Source organism: Lepisma saccharinum, chromosome 1 (genome assembly GCF_977018435.1).
Source record: "Lepisma saccharinum chromosome 1, izLepSacc3.1, whole genome shotgun sequence".
NCBI lineage: Eukaryota > Metazoa > Arthropoda > Insecta > Zygentoma > Lepismatidae > Lepisma > Lepisma saccharinum.
Window position 1 is genome coordinate 121,123,968 of NC_139229.1, and position 18,392 is coordinate 121,142,359.

At 37.6% G+C, this 18,392-nt stretch overlaps 1 protein-coding gene across 3 annotated transcripts in view; it reads left to right on the top strand.

Annotated features, from left to right (window-relative positions):
* Positions 1 to 18,392, top strand: part of Dhc16F (Dynein heavy chain at 16F) — a 224,355-nt gene that overhangs the window by 80,187 nt on the left and 125,776 nt on the right. For 2 of the 3 annotated variants that reach the window (XM_083138102.1, XM_083138119.1), the window contains exons 23-33: positions 1,715 to 1,861; positions 3,091 to 3,201; positions 3,581 to 3,717; positions 4,235 to 4,425; positions 5,126 to 5,224; positions 6,359 to 6,474; positions 7,842 to 7,987; positions 8,854 to 8,999; positions 9,402 to 9,534; positions 11,077 to 11,215; positions 14,622 to 14,834. In XM_083138102.1, the coding sequence (XP_082994228.1) occupies positions 1,715 to 1,861; positions 3,091 to 3,201; positions 3,581 to 3,717; positions 4,235 to 4,425; positions 5,126 to 5,224; positions 6,359 to 6,474; positions 7,842 to 7,987; positions 8,854 to 8,999; positions 9,402 to 9,534; positions 11,077 to 11,215; positions 14,622 to 14,834 (1,578 nt within the window). The remainder of the gene's footprint in view (positions 1 to 1,714; positions 1,862 to 3,090; positions 3,202 to 3,580; positions 3,718 to 4,234; positions 4,426 to 5,125; positions 5,225 to 6,358; positions 6,475 to 7,841; positions 7,988 to 8,853; positions 9,000 to 9,401; positions 9,535 to 11,076; positions 11,216 to 14,621; positions 14,835 to 18,392) is intronic. The other variant, XM_083138111.1, reaches the window with a different exon arrangement.

The following is an 18,392-nucleotide window of genomic DNA, read 5'->3' on the forward strand; positions in this document are numbered from 1 at the left end:
AAAATTACATCGCAGTTGCATATAACATGCTTTGAACAAATCAAAGTTCGAGAATTGTTACTCGAAGTACGTCAAATCCAGTTTTATCATTATCGTTTTCCAAGTTCAGAAAATGGATTAAATATTTGTAGTAAACTTTTTCAGTGTCTTGAAGTATTGAAAATTGTAAAACAGTCAATCAAAACATACTTATCTGTTCGTATTTCCAACACGAAAACAAAGTTCAGATTATATCTTCGTCAAATCACAAATTTTCACACTTAAGAATATACAATTCCCATTTTACCAATGCGGGTATTATGTCTTCATTATTATTTCATTATGAACATTGCAGATTTAATGAGACATAACATTGTACAGTTTCATCCCATTTTCAATGAGATGTTTTCAGATTTTATCTGATCTGAATTTTTTTTTTCACATTCCATGTGCTTCCATCTTAAAGAGAGATGACAGTGTCTCCAAATCCTTACACTATTCACCATATTCACATAATACAAACTACTAAACACTTAACATGAAAGAAATCTTATTTTGCACTTATTAATGATCTGAATTTTGTTGTAAGATATTCTTTGCATAATAAATTACCTTATAAGTTATTAAACTGCTTGTAGTATTTCTTTTAAGTTATAAATGTTAATATAAAGTGAGATAATTGTTTTTCCTCTATAAGAGTTTTTTCCCTCTATAAGAGTTGGCAACAATGATAATTTTTACCTACTTAGGATTACCATTTATGGCGCTCCTTTTACTGAATAGTGAATTTTACTGCTTTTTTGAGTTTAATATAACTTAATTTAGATAGAATACAATCTCATATCACAGGCAGTACGAAAGTGGAACCAGATAAGCACCAAATACCTGGTAATTCTCAACTTATACATGTTTTTATGAATATTGCAAGCTTACCGTAAGTACGTGGCTGAACCAATAGGACCAAAATTGCATTACCAATCTTAAACATTTTAATAAACACTTGAAGATGAGAAGTGTACTCCTAGTCCACAATATAAGAAATTTTAAAATTTTCAATTTTAATTTCTTTAGAAGAATAAGATCACCTCAAATAAGAGTGTCAAGCATTTTACATTATTTGTCTATAATGGTACGAGTTCAAGTACCGTTATAGTCCCATGTCTCATGTTCATGTTTCTAACATTTCTAGTCTTTTTGTTGCAGGGTCTTGAAGTGAATCCTCAGAATCAGAGTGAATTTCATACTCGGAAACATAACACTACTTACTATTCGTACATTGTTCCCCATAGTCGTATTGCAACATTTTCAGAATTTCAAACAAAATTTCACACACGTTGCTCCACAAGAAATTTTATTTCCTTTACATCATCTGCCTTCGTTGACTGCTTGCAGACTGAAAACAAAAGAGTGTACAGCCTTAACCAACATATGACTGTCCCCAACATAACGAACCAAAGTGCACAGTTATTTGTTCCCTCTTGCTTCCCCTTCTCTTGTGTCAGTTAGCCCTATGACTACAGCATCACAGGTGGCTCCTTGATTAAGCTGCACAATGATGCACTATGTGGCACTCTACAGCATCAGTAGCAGAAATAGAACTACATATAAATTGACATGCTATTTTGGAAGTTTGGTTTCTTTTCAAACAGACCTTGTGTGTGTATGAAATATATTTAACAATTGTTGATTATGTGAAGTTCCAGTTCTGAGTATCACATGATTTTACATATTACAGGGACTGAAAGCCCGAGGAAATGTTGAAGAGTGGCTGGGTAAAGTAGAAGAAGCTATGTTTGTGTCATTGAAGAGGCTCATGAAGATAGCTTTGATGGAATATGATACAAGCTCTAGAGAAGATTGGGTCTTAAAGCAGCCATCTCAGGTATTGCAATGGTGGTTTTTTACCACTTGAAAGATGAATGTTGTTTCCTTGCTTTATTCTATGGTCATAATCATTGTTGTCATTGTTGTTGACTCACCATGATATCTGCAGTTTGCTGGCATGTGGCCAAGCATGTTCCGTGGCCTTCAATCTTGCCACCAAAGCTCCCAGGTTTGAGCCTCAGCCTTGGCTTGGGTATTCTTTTCAAGTGTTCCTTCAATTTTATCTAATCATCATGATTAGCTTCAAAGTGACTGAAAAGTAATAATGAATAACAGAAGTGCAAAATACAATTAAATTAGTTTTAATTTAATTACTATTATCTGTGGATTGTGCATGCATGCATGCAAAATAATGGAAATTTATTTCTTACATGAGTAAATTAGAGTTTAAAAAATGAACTTCCAAGTCTTTGGATGCGATGTTCACATTCAAAATGTCTCTATCACATTCTAATTCTTTTCATCCTTTGGTTGAAATATTCCAAAATATAACTCACTATTTTGAAGAAAAGTAGACACTTAAAACGTGTGATTGTTATTTCAGTCCTTATTTAGAAAGTTATATTCTCATTTCCACTTGCTCAGCTTAGCAGAAATAAACCCCATTTCTCTCCCCCTCCCCCCCGAAACTTCAAAGTATAGAAACCATATGAGAGAAGCAACTTATTGTAAAGTTTGTTGTGAGAATAATCTTATCGTAGGTAACTTATGGAAAAGCAAAAGTAAATATAGGGATGGGCCGATATGAAATTTTGGCCAATACCAATATAAAATTTACTGATACCGACAACCGATATTCTACCAATCCGATATAAAATTAGAAATGGTCCTTGAAGAACCTAAAATGTTCATTTATCTCCTTAATAAATGTGTGTTTCGAGGTGACTGCAGTGCAACAGAAGTTGAATATTTAGACATTTACTTTTTTAGAAAGTAGGGCATTAAGATTATCCATAAAAATTACAACAAAATTGCAGAATTTTGCTCTAAATTATAAGATATTTATCGATATATCGGATCAGTAAAATAATCGGTAATTTTACCGATACTTTGATATGCATATATCAGCCGATACCGATAGAGTACTGAGTAATCGGCCCCATCCCTAAAATATAGTTAAATTATTTTAATTTTATTAATGTGTATGTTTCATTGCATTGTGAAGTAATGCCTTTTGTAATGAGACTGGTGTTGTTATTACTTTCAATTGATTCATAATACTTTCAGATAGTGGCAACAGATTCACAGATAGTTTGGTGTCGTGACATACATACCATTTTTGACGCAGAAGGTGATGTTGTCAGTGGAATAGCCCAGTTTGAACAAAAGAGTTTTGCAGTAAGTATTTTTCTTAATGTTGAAATGTTATCTGTACATATGTAGCAAAAGTGATTCAGCTGTATCATTTAATAGCTACTTTGTTTACTGCAGTAATATTTGTGTAGATATTATGTTAATTTTCCTTGTTTTGTGAAGCACTTGATACACGAAAATAATCATCTATACAAAAATTGCTGAATGTAAATAATTCATGATATTCTGCCACCATTGTTCTGTTACAGATATTTTGCATTTTTTTCTTCACTAGAATGCAGAAAATTTTGATCTATTTAGGATCTTAATTGAGTATTTCAGGAAGAATAATCACCATCATTGTTTCACTATGTGATCTGATGATTTATGAAGTTTTGGTTAGTGATATTTTTTTTACTTTCAGGATTTGGCAAAGCTGGCCAATGTGGTAAGAGGAAAGTTAACAAAACTAAACAGGAAGGTCCTGTGTGCTTTAATCACTATTGATGTTCATGCCAGAGATATAGTAACAGGATTGGTAGCGAAAAAAGTTGAGTCCAGGCAAGTTATTTTTATACAAATTCTATTATTCTTATTTTGAGAGCTTCCACTACTGCATTATGATTTGCAACTTATTTCTGAGTGACTACGTGGGTTGTAGTCCCACTCTCATCATTGATTGTTTCTTTGTGTGTCATCGCCTTCATCATGCATCCTCATTGTTGCAGTTAATCTAAAGGGAATAGAAAATGCAAATACAAATATTGTTTCTCTATCCAGGGAATTATTTATGCAAGTTTGGGGCATTAAAAGATTCCATTTTGGCCTTTTCTAATAATTTTCCTCCCTTCTCAGTGAAGGGAGTGCTTAATAAAGAAAATGAAGCTCTACATTTGGTTTCATACGTTAAGAGTTATTGGCCTCTGTGGAGTAATCAGCAATGTCAGAAGTCCTAGGTTCAAATCTTTGCCAAGACATGGATGGTTTGTAACATTAATATAGTGTGTGCATTTTGTGTGGATTTTTTTTTAAACTTCATTAAGATTGGTATCTAATCTGTTTGTCTTTTGTTTTTTAGCACCAGTTTTGAGTGGTTGAAAGTGCTTCGATATTACTGGGAGAAAGACGTAGATGATTGTGTAGCCCGCATGTCAAGTGCCTATTACAGATATGGTTATGAATATCTTGGTGCAACTGATCGTCTTGTTATTACACCATTGACTGATAGGTGCTTTTTATGTCTTATGGGAGCACTTCAGTTAGACCTGGGTAATTATTTGAAGTCTCTTAATCATTACTGCATGAAAAATATATCTGTCCTGGTCTTGGGTGAAGAGACTACCTCACGTTATCAACCATGTGAGTTCTGTAGAATATTCCCTTCTTCTTCATGAAGAGACCCATGGTAACTCCTAAGTGTGAGGATGCAGCAGATTAATCAGTACTCTGCTTATATCAGCTGATATAGGCATATTGGTTTATTTGTAAAATTTGGATCATCTAGGTAATTAGAGATGACCCGGTTGTGATTTTTTTAAAAGATTTATTTTTCCTTTTTCGATATTACTGGGAGAAAGACGTAGATGATTGTGTAGCCGCGGTGGCTCAGTCGGTAACGCGTCTGACTACCATGCTCAAGGTCCCGGGTTCGATCCCCGGTCGGTTCAAATCCGGGAACTTTTCTAACGTTGGAAGCGGCCCCGGCGCCCACCCAGCGTCGAATAACATGGGTACCTGGGGGAAACCCTGGGGGGTAAAGGCGGTCAGGGGCGTGATGCTGATCACATCACCCCCACTCATGACCGGATCAAGAAAGTGTGGGGCGTTACCCCCACACCCCCTATACACCTTCATGGCGTGGTGCTAAGCACAGGGGAGCACTTTACCTTTTTTTTTTTTTTTTTTTTTTTTCCTTTTTCGTGACATTATTTCAAACCAATCTTCGATTCATGCCTTTTTTTACTTTCAGCTCGTGGACAGTTCCAACTAGGGCTGAGCCGATACCACTTTGAACCGATACCAGTGCCGATATTCTCACTGATACCCACCGATACCAATGCTGATACCGGTACTTGTAAAATTCGATTTTAAAATAATAAAGGCTGGTTACCGAGTCATACTAACTCATCACATTCATTTAACGACATTAAATAACTCCCAAATTATTCTCATATAGCATTATAACACTTTAAAATGTCTTGCGACATGTGGTAATTTTTTTTTATGTGAACTTCTCTGTAGACCCAGAGGATGCAAAGAAAGAGGTTTTTGAAATGTTGCAAGACTTTTTAATATGATGCAGTTACAAAAAAATGACAATTGTGTCTCTTCTTCAGTTTCATGTAAACATTATTCATTCTTGTCATTTGGGTTAACCTGGAGAGGGAGAAAAGAGAAGTAAATATATATGCAAATACAGTTATTAAAATAACACCTCTTTATGCTATGCTGTTTATTATTCTCTATTATTTGCAATAAAAACAAGTCGCTGCAGGGTCGGTCGATATCAACAGTCACATAAAAGACTTATACAGAAGGGAAGAGCAGAAGATGAAATTGTTGAATCCACAACCCTCCCTCCCTGCTTGAATATAGATAGAACAAAGGGAATTCCACAGTGACCTTCACCAGTCTTAAAAGAACTCCGCAATCATCTGGCCAGCAAAGAGCCCAGCATGCTAGTACTGCTGGTTTTAAAAACATCCACCTTTCTTACCACACAAGTGTGCCAGCTCCTACTTAGAATTTGGCTCATAAACAAGATTGAAGGAATGTAATAGATGCTGTTCATGTTCTGAGAAATTTATCTGTCATGAAGTTGTGAGCCAAATAGTATTTGCTATCTACATTTTCACTCTTCACTGCAAACAAATTAGAATACAAAATAGTTTTACCTAATTACAAGGGGGCTGGTGGCAGTGCATGGGGGGGGTGCTGAGCCCCCCCCCCTGGCCCCTTCCTGGCTATGGGCCTGTCTGTATGTGCAATGTACAATGTACTTCGATTTTACGTTTTTAAAGGGACTGAGGTGAAAGAACTTAAAATGCAGAAAAATGTGAAATCTGGGGAAAAAATGTGTAGCATTTTGCCCTATTAGGACCATGAAGATAAAATGTGTAATGCAGGAAAATGTAAAATCGATGTTTCACTGTATTCACAATGGAAAGAAAATATAAATAATAATTTCATTTCTTACTACTAGGTGGAGCCCCTGCTGGTCCTGCAGGTACAGGAAAAACAGAATCAACCAAAGATCTCGCCAAATCTTTAGCTATACAGTGTGTTGTGTTCAACTGCTCAGAAGGCTTGGATTATAAAGTGAGTGGAGATTAAACTAGTAAAAATGCATTAATATTCTCTTGGGAAATGACATGTTTGTTACACAAACAATTACTAAAGTAATAACTACAGATACCATGTATTGTCAACCTTGATGTGATAAAACATGAAAAGAAAATTGAATTGATTTAACTGCTTGAAATATGGCATTCAGACAATATATAATTTATTAAAAAGCAAGTGAAAATTGTGGCTTAACTTCAGGTAAATGGTACAAGTGTTCAGGTAGCCATGGAATATGGAATTACTCCCTTACTTGCTCTCTGTTTCTGTAGAGTAAACTTACCACCTTTTTTTCTTCCTCTGCACTGTAACTTTAATTCACTCTGACAAATGCCATCCAATACCCCACCTTGCAAAACAATATTTATCCCCGAAAATCATTTGGTGGTTAGAACTGAGGCAATAGTGATGCTGATATTTTGCTATTGACTAATAAGAAGTATTGGAAAGTTTCATATCCAATTCAACCCCCAATAAAGCCAATGCTTTCCCCAAGCCTGGATACATTGCAGAGAGTGTAAAAATTCTATTCGACACTTCCATGGAGTCTAATTTCTAATTGTCCTGCAAATTATGCAGAATTATAATTAATTTTGCACTAAAACATGATGATGATAACCTGTGGCCCAACAGCTCATTAAGGGCCCAGGCTTACCTACCGACTGCCAGCCTTACTCGCACCTGCCAAGGTGGATCATCCAACCAATTACAGGCTGACATGTGGTCAGCACGACGAAACCCCCCCCCCCAGTCATTGTTGTAGATTTTCACGACCAGGTTACACTAATCATTCGTAGCTCCCCAATTTCCTCACAATGCTGGGTGGCCACCAGTCCCATACCTAGCCTGAAATGTCAGGAGAAAAGTTGTTATGTTTCCCCCAGGAGACTCAAACCCCAAAGCATGATGCCTAAGACCACACAGCCATGGTGTGGGAGACTAAAACTTGATAGTTATGCTAATATTCTGATTATCTTGTATGTAATTTTTAATATATTCTAAATCAAATCTCTGGTAGGTTGCTGTGTTATAATTGCAATAGAATTTAGCACAGTACTTAAATATTAATATTTACAAATATTTTTAATGCATCTTCCAATTACTACAGTGCTCAATTTCCATTGGCATTGTTGGGGATTGATATTAGTATTATTAAGAGTATTATTCAATTTTTTCAGAGTGTGGTGAGTGTTTTCTATTTCCTTCTTATGTGCTATTTAGCCCTTCTGGCCCTTCTTCCTATATATATATATATATATATATATATATATATATATATATATATATATATATATATATATATATATATATATATATATACACACATACATATTTCTTTTCAGATGATGGGCAGATTTTTCTCAGGTTTGGCACAAAGTGGAGCCTGGTGTTGCTTCGATGAATTCAACAGGATTGATATTGAAGTGTTGTCTGTTATAGCACAGCAGTTAATCACTATCAGGAATGCAAAAGCAGCCAAGCTTTCCATGTATGTAATTATACTGTGTAGAGGATAATATTTCATAACAGTGAAATTTTTGAACACAAGTTTTGAAAAAAATTGAGCGTTTTTAGTGCCTAGTGATCCTCATCCTGGTAAAATAAATATCTTTCCTAATAACAATGTGAGCACAGATAGTGTAAATAACATAGGACACCTAAAAGTATCATAATGAGATGTAACAAATTATTATGAAATATTTTGATATTAGTCGTTAATTAAGTTGTAAGAATCTGTAAGTGTATGATGATGAACATTTTGGTTTATTAAGCATGGAGACTCTATTCTAAAATAAAATATAATAACAGGCAAATTATTGAGTGGGCTCTAACCCCACAGGTCCATAGAAGTTGGTGTAGCTGTTTCATAATATGTGAATATAATATGTTGTATTTTGAGTATGGAATATTTTTGATTCAGATTTTCATTTTTAATTATGTTTCAGTATAGAGCATGCAAGATAGATTGTTTAGGAAAAATGTATGAAGTATTTGAACCTGTGAGTGATCTCTTATTTCATTTCTGAAATAAAAACTTGTATTTTATTTTGATCTTCCCTCTTTGAGCTATTTCCTCCTCTGTTTTAAAAATCCCTGTTTCCCCGCATTAGTACATGTTTTTAAGCATTTTTTATTTGTATAAATTCTTCCAAAGTTCTTGAAAGACTACAGTCTAACATGTTTCTGTGGCACATAGTCTAAAAAGCTTAATTTCAGGAAAGAGCAGAATCTGATAGGATAGATTTTGTGTCAATGGTACAATGAGAATTAAGGCTATTTTAGGAAGAAGAAAAAAATGTAAGATTTTGTCAACATTCAAATGACCTTGGAAAATTAATTTTTTAAACTTTTCAGGTTTATGTTTGAAGGAAGAGAGATTAAACTAATTCCACAATGTGCAGCTTTCATCACAATGAATCCAGGGTATGCAGGAAGAACTGAATTACCAGACAATCTGAAAGCCTTATTTCGCCCTATATCAATGATGGTTCCAGATTACAGTATGTATTATTTTTATTTGAAAAATATTTTAAACCCTTTTTACTTTATTTTTAGTCATGTATGTTGCCCATATGATATCACGACATTATAAAATCAGAGAATTTTTGTATATTTATTTACTTTAATATTTACGCACCATAAAGTATATGATGGGTATTTCAATATTAATATTACAAGGCATGTATTGTATGTTCTAAATTTAGTTCTTAGTTTAAGCCATGCTTATGATGACAAATAGTAATTGTTAGTTGTAATTCATCTGTTCCTGAATGTTTTTTTTTTTTAAAGTATTTGAACAATCAAGTCTTGATTCTGTGTCATTTTGATAAGCAATCATCAACTAAAATTTGTTTACCTATTGTTGTTCTACATGATGATAATGATAAGCATTTTTTTTACAGCTCTGATAGCAGAAGTGATATTATATTCTGAAGGCTTTAAGTCTTCAAAAATATTAGGACAGAAGATGACCCTAATGTATAAACTATGCAGTGAACAACTGTCACAACAAGACCATTATGATTTTGGCATGAGGTGTGTAGAAAAGTAATGAAAGTCTTATATAAATATAACCAACTCAGTAATGTAGCAAAATAATAATTTTTAAAGAACACTGAAATGAGTCTTTTAAGGTCATTTACTTTGAAATTGGAGGAAAGTAATAACACTTTAATGGCTCTAGAATAATGGATATTCAGAAAGCACTGATAATGCATGGATAAAAGTAATGAAAATGGTGTGTCACAGGGCTAGTACTTCAAACAATAACTGTATGTATGTTCACCTATACCTAGGTAGATACATCAAAGTATAACCGAAGCTTTCCTGACAAGGTATAATGAAGATATTTCCTTTGTGGTTCAAGACCTTAAAAATGAGAGTGATGTTGGGTCTGTATTCATTAAAATGAATGTTGAAGAATTATAAAATTTGAAAATAACTAAATAATAATCATAAGTTAGCAAAAGTTTTCAGCAAAGTTTGTTTTAAGTTCACTTAATAGTCAAGTAAGCTAATTGATATTGGACCTACTGTTTAAAGTGAAATCTAAACCACTATGTGTCTCCTTGAGCCTGGAAAACTGTGACCACAAAATAACAGATTAGACACTACATTAATGAGGATCCAAATGATAATTTAGTAAAAATTATTATTATGTAAATAAATATGAGTGAAAGAGCAAGAGTGAATGAACATAACAAATACAATAATCTTTATTTTCTCCTTTGTAACATCTGGAAAATAAGATTGTTTTGAACAAACCCACCCTCTGGTAGATTGTGAGTGCCTCTGGTTGTCAACTCCTGATCTGCCTGGTCATTCCTACAAGAAACTCTCCTTGAACTCATCTACATTTTCTGTAACTTCGATATATTTGCATACAATACAATAGAGTGTGAACCTCAGCTACTAGATGAGTCACAGGTGGCGGATAGTGAAACCTCCCTCAGATATGAGGGGGAGCTGCAAATAAGGGGAAACCCAAATTAGCAGTACCGGACCAAGGCTATCAGGGTGTGGAGGGTGTCCAGTGCCATGGACATACTCAGCAAATACTACAGATACCCATCAACAGCCTTGTGTCATGGAGAATAAACACCGCCATAAAAGTGCCTGGAGGGATCCAGAAAGGCTAAGGGAGTTTGAACCCTTTCAGAAAACCCTTTCAGAAAACGAGGGTGTACCTGAGAACCCACAGGTGGCAGTCCCACAACTCAGGTGTAGGCTGTGACAGGCCCGATTAGTCGACAGCTGAAAGCATAAGAAAATCGAGAAAAGAAAGAAGCAAGCCAGACTGGAAATTGGAGACTAGGCGGGCTACGAATAGGGACATTGAATATTGGAACAATGCCTACTCAGCTAGAGGCAGGAAACAACAAAGGATGATGATGACAATAGAGTTTATGCAAAGTTTGAATGGTAAGCAAATGGGTTAAGAAATGTTTAAACCAATAAATCAGTGTGCGTGTGTGTTTGAACTGCAGAAGTTTATATGTAGGTATGATAGAGAGGAAAATGTTATTAATTGATTAATATAATATTTGCGATTCACTAAGAGGGTTTATTCTTTTGAAGGGCTGTGAAGAGTGTGTTAGTGATGGCAGGTGGTTTGATGCGTGCTAACCCTGATAAAAGTGAGGATGCTGTGCTAATTAGAGCTTTACGAGATAGCAACCTTCCAAAATTTTTGACTGATGATGCTATATTGTTTCAGGTAAACACTTACAGATTCTGTTGTTTTGTGTTTTCATCATGTTTAAGTCCAAAGTAAAATCTGAACAGAACATGTTCTTTAATAAGAGCTTCTACACAGCTAAATGGTTATCATTCTTGCCTTGGTGCAGTCAGTCCCTATGGAACCTCCACAATTTTCAGCGTTGACTCAGCAATGCGAGGACAATTGGGAAGTTACTTGAAAACAGTTGTACCTGACTCTTGTCTAAAAAGCCAGAAAGCAGGGGACTTGATTCACTGAGCACATATCATCCAATGAAAATTCAATTGGCAGGCCCCTCAAAGGCTCTTGTGCCATAGAGTTTCTTATGATTTACATAATTTAATTGTCCTTTTATCCTCCTTATGTCCATAGTAGGTGCTGTACTTCGTGATTAGCCAAAAGTGGCAGAAATGAGAAGTACGTGGGCAGATCGGAAAGTAACGCACAATATTTTTTTTCGCAAAAAGTTTAATATGTAACAAAAACCAAACAAATCACAAATGAACTGACATCTTTGACCTACTTTTCTACATAATCACCAAGTTTCTCAACACATTTCTCCCATCGTAGTATCAGTTTCAATATGCCCTGTTCGTAGAAGTAAGTTTGGTTGGAGTATAGCCATCTGCGGACTTCTGATTTCACTTCCGCATCTGTCGCAAAGTGTTGGCCGGCCAGGAATTCCATCTTGGGACCAAACAGAGGAAAGTCCGATGGTGCCAGGTCCGGACTAAATGGTGGATGCTGGAGCACCTCCCACCCAAATTCGGTGAGTTTCTCACGAACAGGAGCAGCAACATGGGGACGGACATTTTCACGAAGAAGTTTGACACCATCAGCATGAATGTTGCGGTGTTTGTCATGAAGGGCACGACGCAACTTAACCAAAGTTTTAATGTAGACTGCAGCATTCACAGTGGTCCCGTGTTCAGCAAAGTCCACCAATAACACACAAAACATGTCCCAGAACACTGTCACAAGCACTTTCCTAGCAGATTGAGTCACTTTGAATTTTTTTCGTACTGGGGAACCAGCATGTTCCACTCCATAGAGGCCTACTTGGTTTCGGGCGTGTAGTGGTACGCCCACGACTCATCACCAGTGACGATTCCTTTCAGAAAGTCATGCCCTTCTGCGGCGTAACGCGTTAAGTGATCCATGCTTGTCATCATTCGCTGGCCCTTGTGGTGGTCTGTCAGGATCTTAGGCACCCAGCGAGCACTAACTTTACGGAATTTCAACGTGTCATGAACAATGTGGTACACCGCACAATAGGAAATGTTGAACGTATGCGTTAAGGTTCGCAGGTGCACACGCCGGTTGTTCACAATTGCTGCCTCAATGGCGCGGATATTCTGCGGAGTTGAAGCTGTAACTGGCTGCCCGGAGCGTGGCGAATCACTAAGGTTCACACGGCCCTCTTGAAAGAATGCACACCACCTGGAGACATTGCTACGGTCCAGACAGTCGTCCCCACGCATGTCCCTGTGAATTTCACTCGGTGTATGGTCTTTGGATCACAAAAATGGAACCACACTTTGCTGCTCTTCACACGTGGACGACAGTAACATGCACGCCATGTTTGTTTTGTAGTTCAGGCTTCTCTCGCTAGAGCTGCAGAGGGGAAAAAAATACCCTCTGTGGTGCAAACTTCAAACTCTCTCGTCGTACAATTTCAGCATTCCAGCTGCAATATCTGTGGAGAAAAAAAATATTGTGCGTTACTTTCCGATCTGCCTAGTATAATAAATCAAATCAATTAGTAGTTGCTGTTAATTATATTTGCTGATATTAGTTAAGGTTCACAGCGTCAATGTTGCATGAGCAAAGAAGAAAAGCTTAAGCTTTTGTATATGTAGCTTATTTTGTCTAGCAAGTGTTTACTGTTTCTGATATTTAGAAAGAAAAAACAATTTAAGCCCCTGTTGCTTTTCCTGTTTTCACACATATACAGGGTGAGTCAAGAGTCAGGTACATAGGGATTTATAGTATATATCTTCAATGTGTGCACCTTGTCAGGTTACATTGGGATTTATAGTATATATCTTCAATGTATGCACCTTGAACATCAATGCATTTGTGCACATGATGTTTCCAGTTCTCTAGAACCTTTTTTAGAACGTCGGGCATATTCATGTCTGCACAATACGTTCCTTCAGATGCTGGATGTTCTGAATCTTTACTGACTAGACGAGCACATTTAAATTACCCCAAAGGAAAAAGACCAATTGGTGTCAGGTCTGGAGACCACGGTGGCCACTTCGGCGACAGATCCATGCACCTGGAAATAACCAGTAATGAGGAGGGGCACCCTCCTAAGTAACCTGACTTTTGATTCACCCTGTATAATAGAATTTCAAGCTATTGAAGGCCTAAACTTTAAAAACTCAAAAATCTTATCCCACCTCGTCCATCAAGAAAAGAGAAAGAATCTTCATATTAATATTTAGAAAACTTTTGTCTCTGTGCACATTCAGAGGCTCAAGAAATCTGGGTAGGGCATGGACATTTCTTAGCATTTGTCTCCTCATTTAAAGCACCAATTCATCAAATTCACAATTCATGTAGAAGGCCACATATACTAGCCAAGCTGAAAATGTATAGGGCAGAAGGTTTAACCTGACACAGCTCCTACCAAAACCTTCTCTGTCATCTGCAGGAAGTTGTTGCCACTGAATTCAGCGCAAGCGAGCAAACATGGTGACAGTCCATGCTGAGTGAAGTCATTTGGGAGTGCATGCACAGATGTCTCCACCAGCAGAATGTTCACGTCTATGACAACGTGGCAACAAAGGACTCGTATTCCTCACGCGAGAAAAACGACGATCCCTGGTAGGTTGCGACAAAGCATGTGCCATGTCCAAGACTTCTGTCAATGGATGAAAGGACCCACGTGATGCCTGAGAAAGTCGGCTAGCAGAAGGAAATCTACGGTTTGGCACGAACTATGCCCGGTTAAACCTTCTAGCCTGTAGATAATACCAATCCTGAATACATGTACAGTCACAAGAAAAAGTGCTCTGCTACTCCTCTGAACCTAAGTTTTCAGACCTCATGTTTTACTCTTATCAAGCACATGTTATTCATTATTTATGCGATCAAAAGCTCAAGTGTATTAACGTGAGAAGTTTGTTCATAACATCTTATTTTACTTCTGTTTGTACATCAAACAATTAATGCACAATTAAGTTATGAGAATTGATTGTAATTTTTCAGGGCCTCCACGATGGCGCAGTGGTAGCGTCGTCGCCTTGTAATCAAGGGGTCCCAGGTTCGATACCCGGTGGAGGCACAAGTGGTTCGGATCCCACTTTAAACTGTAGGTCCAGTCCCGATTAGCCTCACTGTGCATAAAGTGGACTTCAAACAACAAATCAATCAATCATGTAATTTTTCATTACAGGGTATATTATGTGACTTATTTCCTGGAGTTGAAATACCAGAGCAAGATTATGGTCTTTTCAAACAAGCTGTAATAGATGTTTTGACAAAGAAGAATTTACAGCCAGAAGATTGCATATTATTGAAAGTTATCCAGCTGCATGAAACAATGATTGTGCGTCACGGTGTGATGCTTGTGGGACCAACTGGTGGGGGCAAAACAACTATTTATGAGGTATGGCAAATGTCGTTTATTTAGAAGTTTGCTCATAAAATTGTTATATTTTAATAGTTACTTCACGTTTATGTAAGCTACGATGATATCTTACTTCGTGTACAGGAAAATATGTTTTTTGCTTCAACTGAATATAACGCAGTACATACTAAGATACTGGTGATATTTCACAAATATCTCCTTCATATCTCAGACTCAGATGAGGAGAAATTGAAAATATATAACCTGCTGTGATGTGTATGTAGCCTGACGTAGTGTTATGGTCTATATCCTGTACTTTTTGTGGTTTGGTCAGTTGTGATATCTGTATGAAGATGCATTTCTATTTTTTAAAAGGATTTTTTGATGCTGAATACTCATACCCATACAGTACACAAATGTCAAAGGGGCATCTAATGGATATCTTTTGGATATTCATGCTGAAGTCCAGCAGACATCCCTTGAATATCTGTTATGTCCATTCAGTAGACACTCATTGAATATCTAGGAAGGATGTTTCATGGATATTATAAGGATCGCTTATGGACATCAGTGTCATGTGGTGTGCATAAATGTCTTTTGGCTGTTTTTATTTGATTGTGCATAAGAAAAGGATATATTCTGGACTAGAAGTGGACCTAATCTGTAGATTTATTAGACGTCATTTGGACATTATCTGAATGATTTTTGTGCATAATTTGAATACGATGTGAAGATTCTTGAGCATATCAAGGATCTCATGCACACATACAGGGAGGTTATTGCAGCATGCCACCGCTTCAGCATCGGCCGCTTGCCGGCCCAGTCATGCAACAGGTGCCGGCAAATTGCGTAACAGATAGCCCGTAACAGAAACCGCTTGTTTTGTAATGTTTCCACTTTTCACAATTACAGTTACAATTACAATTGAAATAAGCACGTACCTTGTCGCACGGATGCAGGAAAAGGTGTCCTCCCAAATACAAATATTTCCGGCACCTTATTTCTGACATCTAATCTTAGATTAGACATCGCTACTTTATCCTCAGTTGACAGAAAGGGAAGACAGCATCCCGGCGCATAAAGCAAACCGAAAGCGTAAAATGATATTTAAAAGTAATAATAATGATGATCACTAACCTCCTGTGTTATAAGAGATGTTGAAAATGACTTCCTTCAACAGCAATACAACACGTTTCTTAGGTTCAAGAGATCCTGTCTATCGTAATCCCTGACCACTTTTCTGCAAGAATTCGTTTTCACGTAATTATCGTACATAAAAACTCTATGTTCAAGACTATATTTGTTTAACGACATAAGTAATGAATGAATAACAATTAACACACAATAAAGCACTAGCACACCAACTCAATAACACAGTATAAACTAGGGGTGGCCAGATCCGGATCCTTGCGGATCCGAAATCCGGATCCGGTTGGTTCCGGATCCTTAGGATCCGGATCCTAAAATTTTTCGGATCCGGATCCGGATCCGCGGATCCGGAATTTTCAGATCCGGATCCGGATCCGCGGATCCGGAATTTTCAGATCCGGATCCGGATCCGCGGATCCGGAATTTTCAGATCAGGATCCGGATCCAGAACTTTCGGATCCGGATCCGCGGATCCGGAATTTTCAGATTCGGATCCGGATCCGGATCCAGAACTTTCGGATCCGGATTCAGAACTTTCGGATCCGGATCCAGAATTTTCGGATCCGGATCCAAAACTTTCGGATCAGGTACTTTCGGATCCGGATCCGGTACTTTTGGATCCGGATCCGGAATTTTCGGATCCGGATCCGTTTTGCCATCCCACATGCGCTTCTTTGGAAAGTAAGAATGTGCTTATAACATATTGTTACCTGCTAATATACATATATATATATAATATACATACACACACATATATATATATATAGTGTGTGTGCTCGCGTGCGCGGTTTGTAATTAATTAATACACTTACTTACTAGGGAGGTCTAAGTCTCCCCCTCCGATTTCCATGAAACTTGGCAGGTGTATAGAGCCCCCCCCCCCTCAAATGTCAAGATGAGGAGAAATTGAAGTCCCCGAAACCGAAACCACGTAAATATGGCATAGGAAGAAACAGGGGGCATACGGCCTCTCTATACACCTGTCAAATTTCATGGGAATCGGAGGGGGACACAGGGGTCAGATGATTCCCACGGCAATTTGTCCTAATCTTGACATTTGAGGCGGGTTTTGCCCCCTAAAACAGTATTTTAGCCGAAACAAAAAAAAAAAAAAAATTCTTCCTTTGGGCCCCTCTATACACCTGCGAAGTTTCATGAAAATCGGAGGGGAACACAGGGGTCAGATCCTTACTTCAATTTGTCCTCATCTTGACATTTGAGGGGATTTTGCCCCCTGAAACAGTTTTTAGCTCAAACAAAAAAACACGTAATTCTTCCTTCGGGCCCCTCTATACACCTGCCACGTTTCATGGAAATCGGAGGGGAACTCAGGGGTCAGATCCCCACTTCAATTTGTCCTCATCTTGACATTTGAGAGGAGGTTGCCCTCTAGAACAAATTTTTTTCCGAAACAAAAAAACACGTATTTCTTCTGCCAAGTTTCATGGAAATCTGAGGGGGACACAGGGGTCAGATCCCCACTTCAATTTGTCCTCATCTTGACAATTCAGTGGGTTTCGCCCTGTAAAACCGTTTTTTAGCTGAAACAAAAAAAAAAAACATGTATTTCTTCCTTTGGGCCCCACTATACACCTGCCAAGTTTCATGGAAATCGGAGGGGGACACACAAATCAAATGCCCACTTAAATTTGTCCTCATATTGACATTTGAGGGGGGTTGCCCCCTAAAATCGTTTTTTAGCCGAAACAAAAAAAACACGTATTTCTTCATTTGGGCCCGTTTATACACACACCTACCAAGTATCATGGAAATCGGAGGGGGACACAGGGGTCCGATCCTCACTTCAATTTGTCCTCATCTTGACAATTCAGTGGATTTCGCCCTGTAAAACCGTTTTTTAGCTGAAACAAAAAAAAAACATGTATTTCTTCCTTTGGGCCCCACTATACACCTGCCAAGTTTCATGGAAATCGGAGGGGGACACACAAATCAAATGCCCACTTAAATTTGTCCTCATATTGACATTTGAGGGGGGTTGCCCCCTAAAATCGTTTTTTAGCCGAAACAAAAAAAACACGTATTTCTTCATTTGGGCCCGTTTATACACACACCTACCAAGTATCATGGAAATCGGAGGGGGACACAGGGGTCCGATCCTCACTTCAATTTGTCCTCATCTTGACATTTGAGGGGGTTGTGCCCCCTAAAACCGTTTTTTATCTGAAACAAAAAAACACGTATTTCTTCCATTGGGCCCCACTATACACCTGCCAAGTTTCATGGAAATGGGAGGGACACAGGGGTCAGATCCTCACTTCAATTTGTCCTCATCTTGACATTTGAGGGGGTTTTGCCCCCTAAAACCGTTTTTTATCTGAAACAAAAAACACGTATTTCTTCCATTGGGCCCCACTATACAGTATACACCTGCCAAATTTCATGGAAATCGGAAAGACACAGGGGTCAGATCCTCACTTCAATTTGTCC